This window comes from Aspergillus lucknowensis (assembly GCF_044049455.1).
Source record: "Aspergillus lucknowensis strain CBS 449.75 chromosome Unknown BJX67scaffold_39, whole genome shotgun sequence".
Classification (NCBI taxonomy): Eukaryota; Fungi; Ascomycota; class Eurotiomycetes; order Eurotiales; family Aspergillaceae; genus Aspergillus; species Aspergillus lucknowensis.
The window spans coordinates 222740-235143 of record NW_027263583.1 but is presented as its reverse complement, the minus strand read 5'-3'; the positions used below and the strand labels follow the sequence as shown (position 1 = coordinate 235143).

The 12404-nt window shown below is 51.5% G+C and overlaps 2 protein-coding genes across 2 annotated transcripts; both read right to left on the bottom strand.

Moving 5' to 3' along the window:
- Window positions 1-161: 161 nt before the first annotated feature.
- Window positions 162-1563, bottom strand: BJX67DRAFT_389779 (arabinogalactan endo-1,4-beta-galactosidase; the record flags this gene model as incomplete). Its single annotated transcript, XM_071034547.1, has 2 exons — window positions 162-1155; window positions 1234-1563. The coding sequence occupies 2 exons, from the start codon at window positions 1561-1563 to the stop codon at window positions 430-432; spliced, it is 1056 nt and encodes a 351-aa protein (XP_070883604.1). The 3' UTR covers window positions 162-429.
- An 849-nt stretch (window positions 1564-2412) lies between these two features.
- Window positions 2413-6417, bottom strand: BJX67DRAFT_208828 (putative serine/threonine protein kinase). The gene is made up of 2 exons (XM_071025541.1): window positions 5608-6417; window positions 2413-5512 (listed from the first exon to the last, which is right to left on the bottom strand). The coding sequence occupies exons 1-2, from the start codon at window positions 6315-6317 to the stop codon at window positions 2536-2538; spliced, it is 3687 nt and encodes a 1228-aa protein (XP_070883603.1). The 5' UTR covers window positions 6318-6417; the 3' UTR covers window positions 2413-2535.
- Window positions 6418-12404: the final 5987 nt, after the last annotated feature.

The following is a 12404-nucleotide window of genomic DNA, read 5'->3' as shown; positions in this document are numbered from 1 at the left end:
TGGGTCGAGCCCCAGATGGAGGGAGTCAGCCCAACAAGTCGATCCCTCTGTCTTCTTCCTCAGCGTCAACGCTTCGACGGTCTTTTTTGGTTGAGCCGAAACCACAGAAAGCTTCTCAATTCCGCGCGATGCTTGCCGGGTGGATTGCCGGCTGCTAACTGTTGGCCACGTCTGCACAGCCCCGAGCTGAAACTCAATGCCAGAGCAAATCATGAAACACCTTTTCTGTTGGATTTGACACTTCGCAATTGCCATTGTTTCATCACACGAGAAGATGCATTCTTGGGAGGCATGACTTGTCTATTCGATAATTGTCAGGAAGCGGTCCCCGCTTCAACTCGTCGACAGCAGACATCAGAGGCGGAGGACTGGGCAGGGGGCCAGCCAGAGGATATTCCTGGTGATATGAGAGTATCCCCGCAATAACAACTATATTTCGCCAAAAACAGCCACGCTTTCTCTCACTGTTTGGGTTTCCCAATCCACCAGCAAATTGTCATCACAACTCGATCCCAATCCCGCATTGTCTACCCATGCAGGCTCCCAATAATACAACCCTAGACCCCCCGCCCCTTCCACCGCTCCCGCTACATCCTTCAGAAACGTCTTCTGCCCCTCAGCCGAGAACGGGATGCTCGTCAAATCCTGAGGAAATGGATACTCCGGCTCTGGGCAAGAAAAAGGCCAATTCGTTTCCACAACAAGCACGCCCTTCCCGTACGCCGATTTGATGTTTGCCAGACTCGTTCCCAGTGACGCCAGCGCCGCGGCATCATTATAAAATGGGTAATACGAAACGCCAATTAGGTCAAAGTCTGATGAGACCAGTGTTCCTGAGGCCAAGACGGTATCGTAGAAATACTTTTGCGCGTCCCAGTCCCATCCGTTGTCGAGGTGGATCATGATCTGGGGTGTTGGTGAGAGATCCGAGTCCTTGACACCCCAGGCGCCAGAGTGCAAAATACTAGCAATGTTATCGTAGCTCGAAGTCTCGCCGAGCGGCCAGAGGAGTCCGTTGCGGATTTCGTTCCCGACAGAGATCATCTCGATAGCGATATCGTTCGCCGCGAACGTGTTGCATACCTCGATTGTGTAGTTGTAGACTGTCCACGTGAGTGTCTCGATATCGGTTGTCGACCAGCCAGAGGGGGTAGTCTACGTCCAGAATCTCTCAGTCTCGTTTTCCAGGGACAAATCGCGCCAGGATCGCGCAAGACAAGATAGTATATTCACCTGATGGCTTGGATCGGCCCACGTATCACTCAAATGCAAATCCAAATACAGGCTCAACCCCGCCGCCTGAACTCTCTTTGCCAACTCGAGATTGTACTCCAAATCATACGATCCATCGCTAGGATTCACCCACAGGCGTTGTCGAATCGAGTTGACTCCGTTGTCAGCGAGTATCGTCTCCAGCGCTTGGGCCTCTCCGTTCAGATTCTTGTAGGAAACGCCGGCCTGTTCCTCGATCAGGAGAGAGGAGATATCCGCGCCATTATACGTGAGGGCAGCTCCGGTGGCTGCGAAGACGGAGAGCCAAGAGGACAATGCGGAAAGTATCATCGTAACCTGTTGGAAGAATAGCAACGACCTTGGGCCAACTGTCCCACGGAACGAACGAGGCTTCCGGGAAATTTAACATTTGTTCGGAGGCCGATCCGCTTCAAACCCATTGCTCTGATCATCACCCTTGCTCCCTTTTTGAAACGGGCGCCGGCATGGAGATGGGGGGTTTCATCTCTAGAGGGAGAATTCATTGGTGGAGGAACGCTGGAGACACCGGTGGGATACTCCTCAACGGAGCGCATCTCCTGGAGCGGGAGGTGGAGAGAGGCGACGGCATAGTTTTGACTCGAAAAGAATCTATCTGAAAGACTTGGGTGTCTTATTCCATTGGACCTCATAAATAGCTATACAGTTGCGTATCTCAACAACTCAGTCATCAGTCTTTCAAGCCTCAACCTCCACGTAATAAAGCCAATGCGGTATATCTTCATCAACCCCCCTCATCAGGCATTACATACAGGAAATTCACACATGTGGCCCAATCCCTCATCCATCAAGTAGAATCCGATATATAAAGGTGTCATAAAGGGACTGAAAACGAGTAGCAAGCATGGAAAGGTAGGTAAACCAAACGCCACGCCTTGTCTTTTGAGGCCCATCCAGAGAAATACGGAACTATAAGCAAATTCCTGCCGCCGATGCAAATATATGTACAAGAAACATAGTCCTTTACCAGGTACTGTATGGAGCGACGGCGACAGATGCGGATTCGAAGGTCTCCCATTAAAAGATATACATGCAAGCTTTCAAGCCCGGTATTAACTTGCGCTGTGCTCCAGATGCAGAGAATGTCGGGTAAATATAGGGAATCGTAACGGCCCGGCGTTCAGATGAGGTAATTGCACGGGGGATTAAGGGGAAAAGGGACAAGGAGGGCGAGAATCCAAGTCTGACCAGGGCTCATCAGCATAGGCAACGACGGTGGTTGCATATAGGTAACACGGTCCACGTGCCATGTCAAGAGCTCGATTAGCCTGCATCGCGTCCTGACTTGGCCGCCTGACCCATACGGATGGCTGGCTTTCGAGAGGCGGGCTTCCTTTTGCCGAAGACGAGACCTTCATCTTCCGATTCATCGCCACTCTCTTCCTCATCGTCACAATAGTAACGAGACTCATCATCGTCGCGCGCACGTGATTTGCTCGGCGGCCTCGCTTTGACGGTTTCGCCGGTGCGAAGAATTGAAGGAACTTGGACCGGGGGTTCAGAGTCGTTCTCTTTTCCAATACCATCCCCTGATAGCGATGATGCCCCTGACATGACGGACGGAATACTAGGGTGTGATGTGCTTTGCGACATACCGCTAGTGAGTTCATCCACCGAGGAAGAGGACATAGTAGCTGCAGAAGCAGAAGATGTGGTTAATCCACTTTTGACAGCGTCTATGGAGGTCCCTGCTGTGAAGTCCGAGTCGCGGCGCACGCACCCGGCATGCGAACGAGGCTCCTCCGGTGGACAAGACTGATCACCTATCTCAAGTTCGGAGTATCGATCGGAGCTAGAACCGTCCTTTCGTGGCGAGTCTTCTTTCGTGAAATCAAGTGGTTCAACGGACAGTCTACCTGAGAGAGTATGAGAGAATTTGCGCCGATGACCGGGTGTCGATGCTGGGCTCTCCGGTAGAGCATATGATCTGTCATCCGCTCGCCAATATGGCGGCTGCATCTGCCCGACCCCGGAAGCGACGTTCAAAGCCAGACTAGGTTCGATATGTGTGTCTCCCTCTAAAGCTGAAAGTTCACCAGAGACGGGTTTCTCACATCGCAAATCTCCTGGCTGAAGGCCCCTAGCCAGCCGACGGCTTGCGCCACCAAAAACACCACTAATATTCGTTGTTCCGGAAGCTTCTGGCGCAGCAGGAGTAGCAGGACGGGAGGAAACAGAGAAACCCTTAGCGAGGTCGGACACCCTCACAGTTTTCGAAGATTCAGCGGTCGACAGGGTTGATGTCGCACGTTCAGGGTGCTCAGGCCGAGGAGTCCGGTCGAAGGATGATAACTTGACAGAGCCGGGATCTTGGGTAAAGTAGGATGACGAATGTCCGTCGAAGCTAGCAGCTGGGCTGACCGTCACGCTTTGAGATAGTGGATGCTCACCATCTCTGTTGTGCCGACCGAACCGGGATAAGGAATCTTCATCCCCACGAAGGCTAAGCCGACGGCCTTCCCAGAGGTGCTTCCCAAATGTGTTGCTGCTACTTGATGTAGATGAGGAATCAACCGAAGGAGTCGTACTCGAAGTTCTTTTCCGGCTATCCCGATCTTTCGATCTTCCCGTGAGATAGTTCGACCACTTTGCCACGTTGGACCGCACTCGTTGGATGAATGGAACTTTGCTGACGGCCGTTGTCACTTCTTCGTTTGAAACCTCAATCTTTTTGCCCTTGGTCAAATAACCAGGATCGGTCTCTTCTACCCATGCCCTAGGGTTAGGAAGGCCATGTAGGACCCAGGGATGATGTTTAATCTCCTTCACCGTGATGCGCTTCACAGGATCTTTAGTGAGCAGTCGTTTCAACAGATCCCACAAGTCTTCATCGATATCCTCATAAGCAAGCTCATCCTCCTCCCGCTTACTATCCGGTGTATAGCGAGGCCATTGACTGTAACTATTGGAGTCCACCTGAACGGGTTTTAATCGCTTTCGTGGGATGTAGACATCCTGCTTCACAATTGTTTGGAACATGCTATACTCATCATCGGAGACAAACGGCAATCGACCGAATATCATTCCGTACAGCGTTACTCCAAGTGACCAGACGTCAATGGCGCCAGTGATACGAGGGGGGCCGCCGAGACTGTCCACGAAGTCCTCGCCAGTGTAGCAAAGTTCAGGGGCGTAGAACGCCGGTGTACCAACGGTTTTGGACAACTCCCGGGCATCGTCTAGTTCGGTCGCATCCGTCTCATCGACCTGCTCTTCGTCTTCGTCTCTGATCGGTCGTCCCAGATACGATACGCCAAAATCGGATATTTTCACCCGATGATTACTGGTGACGAGAAGATTAGCCGGCTTAATATCGCGATGGATGATCCCTTGGTAATGGAGGTACTCGAGCCCAAGAAGTGAATCCCGGAATGCGTTCCGTGCCTCCTTAAAAGTCAAGCACGGGACATAGGTCATATCATCGTCGTCGGGGAGCCAATCGGGCTCTGATGGAGCGTAACCAAAGCTGCTTGATGCAGTGCTAAATCGTCGTTTTTCATAGGGGAAGTCAGAATAAGCTCCATACATAGTCCCCTCCACTGCAGCCAGAAAGGCATCTTGGGAGGAGGGCAAAGAGTGGTTTGGGGAAGCCGATGCTTCCTCATAATTTGGAAAGCAACGACTCGCAGTGCGGGCAATCGTTAATTCGGGTCCAAACTCGTCATCCGATTCCGCCCCATGCTCTAGACTCCAGGCAGGGATAGGGCCTTGCTGCGCAAACTCCGCTTGGGCTTGGCGCCGCGCTTGGGCTTTTTCGCGTTGGCGTCGGAGACGTGCTGCCGTTCTTATATAACTTTTTTGCTCTTCCAAAAATGCTGGTGTCTCCGGTTGACCAGACTTTTCGCGCTCTAGCCGGCGCTTGTCGGCGTTAACGATTTCTCGAAGACCCCTCTGTCGCCAGATGATCTCGCCATTCTCAACATACTCCAACACGATATAGACCTTCTGGCGGTTCGGATCGTCAATTACCTCCAAGAGACTGACCACGTTGGGATGTCGAGCTTTTTTCAGAATGGCGACTTCCTTTTTGACCTTGTCTTCGGCGTTTCCTAGCCTCCCCAAACGACGACGTTTCGAGTATCGTTGAACGATTTTAATTGCGACCTTCTGACGAGTCGCCACGTGACGGCCCAATTTGACTTTGCCATGCTCACCCCTCCCAAGTTCCTCTAGAATCTCGTACTGATTGATAAGTTTATTTCCAGTCACAATGTCTCTATCAACCTCGGCTGTGTGAGTTCTAGAATGAGGTGGTTAACATTCATTAAGGTTGTATTACAGCCACAAAAACAAAAGAAAATTGGAACTTGGAAAAGAAAGAAATCGGCGACTTACTCTTTTGGTGGCTGAAGGTGCGTTGGATGAAGGAAGGAAGTGCCGCTGTCAGCTCCAGTATCTGATTCTAGCGATGGTGCTAACCCAGGAGTCTTAACGGAGAAAAGACCGGGGCTGGATAAAGGCGTATTCCCTGCGGTGCGGGAACTGCGAGATTGGCCAGTCCTGGGAACAGCCTCCGTCGGGTAAGAACTTCGCGTGCGTAGGAATGGAGGATGATAAGTAGGGTGAATTTGAGATTGAAGGACAGCATATGACTGATCGGGATAGACAGGGTATTCGGGAGTTTGGGTATCGGACTGGCCCATACAGGACGCTCTTCGCGACAGAGATCCTCGTGCAAAAGCGTTACGGTCTGATCGAGCATCAACCACAGTATCCTCATTCAATGCTTGAAGTGAACTGGAAGAGGTCCTGGTGGACGGTGAGCGCGAGGTGCCAGAGGAATGGTATAGGTGGGGAAACGTTTGGCGAAGGGAAGTTTGGCTATCAAGCACATCGTTTCCCGGGAGCGACTTTGCATTAGATGGTTTTGCGCCAGTGTAGTCAGGATCTACCTCGGTCGACGAGCGCCGGAAAACGCTGGGTGTGTCACTTGATTTGTTCTCTCCCCGCGCAACAGTGGCTTCTGGTGTCTGGTCATTCTGCGCCGCCACGTTCGTGGATTCCTCGATGCTTGATTCTGAAGGGGGGCGACCGGTCATCTTCATAGATGTTTTATATTAAGATCCCACAAGCCCCATCGAAAGTGTGCATCCTTTTTTCCCTTTCCCTTCCGTGTTTCTCGTAGGATGGTCTTGTTGCGCCTGCTTTTTTACTCTCAGGGTCCTTTGACTTTGACGCCCTTTAACTCGACCCAACAAGCCAGTCATTCAAGGTGAACCGATGCGAAGCTCCGATTGTGTGGTCGAATGGATCGGCATTCCTCCCGGGTCGACTCAAAAGGAAGCGGCGGAAGTCATCAAGTCAGGTCTGGCGAGAAAACCGTGTACCGGACAACGGGTGAGTTGTTGGCCCAAACCCACTATAGCACCAGAATGCAGGCGGTTGCGTTTCCGCTCAGACGCAAGTATCGATGAGACCGTGGTCGGAGGAGAGACTCGAGCGACGGAAAGTCCAAGGAACGTCAAAGTTTAGAGACAGGGGTGCAAGAGACGACGGCACCTATATAATAGAACTGTAAGGGAAGGACTTGAAAAGGGATATCAGAGAGATATATTATAAAGGAAGAGGAGAAGGAAACCTTGAAGACGAAGTGGAAAAGAAAGCAGGAAATTGAAAGGAGGGGTAGTTGGTGTTGAAAAGGGAGGAAATGAAGAAGAGGTCACGAAATGAGGAGGGAGAGAGAGGATGGGGAGGATGATTGAGCCGTCGGAGGAGAAAATCAACGGCGACGGAGAGGGAGAAGGAGAGGGTCATCAAACCCGAGTTCCTCAGTCCAAAGGGTGCTCTGTCAGGCGGAGAGAGAGCGAGTGATGGGAGGGGAGAAGCGAAACGAGGGAGATCCCAGAAAACCCAACTGGTACTGCCAGTGTTATTCAAGTGTTTTTATTACCAGCCTCTTCTTGACTCTGAATCTGGGAAGAAAGGAAAATTAAAATGATGGAAAGAAACCAAATGACAGGTTTATTCTGCTCGGATGATTATTCCTTGTCATATTCCATACTTTGGAGTGAGGGATCTTTCCTGCCAGTCGAGATGGAGAAACATCAAATTACTGACACTTTTCTTATTTCGCCTGGAAATTATTCCATACCAGGATGTTACTGGGATATTTCGATAATTACCACTAAGAAGGTTCAAGTAAGGCTTCGGCCGACGGGTTCCAAAGTTCCCCCTCCACCCATCCAAATGTCCAACCAAGCAAAGAAGGGTGTCGATTCCTCTTGGCGGATGATGGGTACATTCGCCCTTGTTAAGATCTTTCTGCAGGAAAATCCACGGAATTACGGAAGGCTCGGCAAGAAGAGCTCATTTGCATTGAATGTTTCCCCATTTCTCATGGAGTTTCGCCTCGAGAAACTAAAGGTTCTTGAGAAACAAGACAAAAAAGACCTGAAGTGACCGTCAAAGTCTGTGACGTCCTTCTCAGTCATGATAGAGAGGACAATTCCCGTCCACTACAACCCCAAGCAGTGGTTTCCGTCATGAGCCTGTGGCCATCTTCCAATCCTCCAAGCTACCACTTCTTCGAGCTGTTTTCCTGGGGACTCAGAACAAAGCTCCATCGTCATCCATCATGTTGCGATTCGTCCGCCTTGCTTGCATACGCCGATAAGGTATCCGCCGAATGTCCTCTCAACAAAACACCCGAGAACTTTCCAGCTTCTCGTACTAGAACATTAAAGCCCTTTAACCCAGATCTGACACTTGTCCCTCGTTGAGATCCGGGTTCAGAAGGCAACGAGCCGCGGATCCCGGCCTTCAACGGTTCACCCCATTCTGGACCATCTGGTGGATACAGACAATTCTCATTGCATCATTGATCGGCTCATCATAACTCCTTGGTAATTTTCACGACGAAGGCCCAACAGCCAATGCCATCTCTTTCCGCTTCGTCTCCATGACCAGCATACGTTCGCCAGCGGCTCCCAATAGAAATCGTTCTTGGCTAGTACACTCGGCGCGCTTCTTGGTGACAGGTTTTGATTTCCCTCGGGCCCACTGCCACCCAACCAAGGAGTTGTTGGCTCAAGTGGCAAAGGAGGGAAGGAAATGGCTGGTCTTTTCTCTTTGAGATGCCGGAGCCTGGAGGGAGGTTCTCGTCTCGCTAAATCTTCTCGCTTTCGGTGCTTCTCAGTAACCCTGAGCCTCTTTTAGATCTTGTGGTGTCTCAAAATGGATTGGCTCCCAATACATGGATTCCCACGAGTATGGCCAGCCTTGTTTTGCTGTTCTTAACAATCTTCGGTCAAAATTCTGGATTTGCTTTTGCTGCTGCACCGCAGCCGAATCGTTCCACGAGGAGTGGCTGCATGAGATGCAACAGGAGACACTTCATTCGAGTAAGTTGGCAACCTGAGATCCTTCCTCGGTCCGTTTCGTTTTTTCTCCAAGGTTCTGACCCTTCCTGGGGTAGTCCTCTGTATGCGAAAGTCTCGAGTGGAGGGTTGTGATTGGTGCACCCACCTCATGCAAGCCTTCCGGTCTCAACACGGCACACACGGGCCAAGTGGGAATTTGACACACAGCAGCTTGGACATGCGAAGTCCAGCTTGTCCCCTTTCCTTTTAGCTCGAAAAATGTTCCTTCCCATCTTCGGTTAAATCTGAATCCACCCATTTAACTCGATCTTTGACCCACCAGTTTCGTCTGACGTCATCGAGGCCCACCACTCCAATCTTGACAGTGGCAGAGTGTGCTCAAAGAGAGACCAATTCTCAGCGCGATCGCTCCTCCTCTCTTTTCATCACGCCCTCAAGGAGGCAAGGAGGCCTCGCCTGTGGTTCTACCAAAGGATGCGGCTAAAGCGGAAGCTTGGAATCATAACCCTTGGAATCTTTGACATTCCTTCACGGGGTCGCGGTCCGCAAGGAAACCACGTCCTCGACATGCAATAGGCTAAACCCAGCCTCTCTCGGTGATCAACACCACACTCGGCCCGTTGCTTGTGGGTACTCTTGACGGAGCAAAAGTAAGGGGCCCGAAGGGAGTGGGACATCGACTGAATATTCCACGAGTCTTCATTCAACGTCACCACACTCTATCAGTCAGGCTTGCGGCAAATATGTGCGGTTGCTTGGCGTCGCCTTCCTTGGAGGGCATTGAGAGGAGTTATTCCGGGTAGACACGGGGACAACTGCGCTCGGGTTGCTTTAGCGTGACATTTATGTGGCTTTGGAGGCCAGTCTCCTTCATGGAGGGAACTTGTGTATCCTCGATTCACTTGACAGTCTGAGATAGCGGGTTATCATGTCACCCAATGAGGTCCCTGTCTGCATCCTCGTATGTGACCGAAACTGCTTTCGCAACAATATCCACCTAGTCGGCACCGGGCTGATTCTTCTAAGCTAATATTGCCATTCGCTTCTTGAGCATGAGCACGACAGCATTTATGAGCGAATGGGTACAGTGGCCTGGTGGTAGAAGATTCTATTCTCGGATCTGTGGTAGCCCCATCCTTGACCTTCTTTTTCTCTCGCAACGAGACTTGTTTCTGTTGCCTGGCTCGTTTCACATCCAGGGCAATCTGATAAAGGGTGTCCGAATTCCCGCTTTTTTTCCGTGCTGCTATGCCTCTTTCAGCGCCATGCATGATCTCCTAACTTCTTCTGGATAGTGCTCATGATTCCCGACGTCGTGGCTTGGCGAATTGGTCGTGTCTCTTCCAACCAAGCTTTTTGGTGTATCCTCGTCTTCACCTCATGCAATGACCCGGACAATTCGGGATAACTTTACTTGGCTCAGCTGTAATGATGCCGTAACAGCTTGAGAGTTACCGCCGTCATGGCATGGATTCCCTGTTGTTGTCGCTGCAACCCGGTGGGATCATTTTCCGAAGTCAGCTCAGACAACACGAGATCGAACACGGAATTGCGGAGAGATGTTATCACGTTAACGGCATGGAGATAGAGATGCGAACACAGGGGCCGGAGAATTCGAATACTTGCACTCGGGCAACGACGACTTCAATTTAGCGTTGTTAGGGAACGCGGTGTCAAGTAATTGGCCTGGAGAAATCTTGTCGTGTGTGAGTGTCGCGTGCAAGAGCCCTCACCTCAGCGTGCTTTTCCGGCCCCAAGCCTACCAAAGCAAGGCCACGATTATTGTATTGCTCTGATCGGCCCTAACTCGAAGGGGAGCAGAGGAAGGGTGGTTGGGTCGGGTTGGAATCCAAGTGCTATGGCATCCATATGGATTCCATTTTGGCTCACAGTTGGCGAATATTTGGAGCTGAGTTTAATGTCACACCAGCTGGGAAGAGTGCTGCTGAATGCCCTTTCAGATGGACCCCTGCAGAACTTCTCAGAGAAGTGGCTGGAAGGGCAAGATTTGCCGACAAGCTTGGTCTCCTGAGGTCCGTGCTTCGCGGCGGAAGAGTTTTGATGCAGTGGTTCTTTGCAAGGCCGTGGGAGTGACTGGCCATGGCGGCTTCTTGGGTATGAGCGCTCGGACCTTCGTCAGCTCGTATTTTTATTGGATTTGGTCAGGGAACTCCCTGCCTGGATCCTGCGAACGAAGTGGATTCTCGAGCACTGACGGTGGCGCCTGGTTTTGCTTTTTCGTTTCCTCTTTTTTCCCCAGATCGAGCGACAGCTTGTTCAGCCATTTGACGGAGACATCGTCCACCGCCGTCTCGCTCTGGAGAATGCTGACTTCTTAAATGGTATGAGAGCTTATTTGCCGCATCTTGAGATTTTCATGTTTTTCCACCCACCACCTTGGACAGTCCGATGGGCCCGTGCGCTAGGAGTCAGCAGGGAAGCGCCAGCCAGGTTACTTTCACTCTGGACGGGACTCGCTCCCAGCCCGCCAATTTTAGAATATCTTGTGCTGTTGCATAATAACATACTCTCCTGCCGTCTCGCTCAGAGCTCCACCGCTCCGCCTGGGGCGCGTCAATTTCAACGGGCAAGGATTGAGTGATTTGCTGCTGGTCTGGTGCGAGCAACCGTTTCCGAATTGACCAGTGGGGGAATATTCATGACTGCCTCGCCAAATGATCACTCACCGGCTACAGAGTAGAATTTGGGAGCTCTTGCTTTCTTCTGACAACCTCCACCTGATATTAACTTTCATGCAGCACCGCTCGAGGCTTCCCCCCTGTTGGGTCCCCAGATACGAGAAGCTCCGTAAGACGCTTTGACAAGCTGTTAGTGGGAGGGAAAGCTAGCCCGAGCGAATCCCTCAACGACGAGGAGGAGGAGCGTGCTCGAGCATCCAATTGGAACGTCTGGGGCGTGAGTGGTCTGTCGTTCGCGATCTCTTCTCGTGCGTCCCCCGGACTCGGTTTGTCGAGCCGTGGAGACGAGCAAAGAAAAGCAAACAAATATGGGGCCGAAGCAACGCGGCATCAGATTCCATCTGAAGAATGTGAATCTGCGGGCCAACTGATGGAGCAGGAAAGCTTTTTCTGTGACTGGCTGCGTGTCTCATCAAGGCCTTCAGCACCCTCTCACGAGCATTGGATGCGTGCTAACCTGACAAGACTGAGGGACGACGTGTTGACGGGATCGGTGCGATGAGCGTCTCTCGTGGGTTGCCGAAAACCGTACTCCATATTATTATTCAGTAGGAAATACACGTCGAGGCCTGACCAAGTACTCCGATGCCGAGGTGCGTAGCTGGAGATGTGGTCGAGATGTCAAGTGCTGAGAGTCTGAGACGTGGAGAAGAGGAAAGATCCGCTCCGCTTTCCACGTTCAACTCTGCGCTGGAATGTGTCCCAAGTCTTGATCCCAACCTCGACATTTTCATCATCATCACCCTTTATAATTACAGACAACATCTGGGACTGCTCTTGTGTTGCACACAAGAAGGCCCTTGGACGCTCTCGGCCTGCCGAACCATGGATGCCTGCTGGACGTTGCCTGTGCAACGGCCGTGTTTTCGCTGTCATAACGGACTCGACCAACCCCTCCATCCACTCGCGTCAAATTCCGCTGCATACCGTGGGGAGTGTTGATCCGAGCACAATGGAGCTTCAATTAATTTAGGCTCCAGATTTGTGTTTCAGGTGATCTAGATCGAGTCGCGGCCAGTGCTAGATGCGTGGAATACGTCCTCTGCTTCTGTTTACAGCCGACCCTGTCCTTCTCGACATCACAACAACTGCGCCGACTGCAGCCGGATTCTCC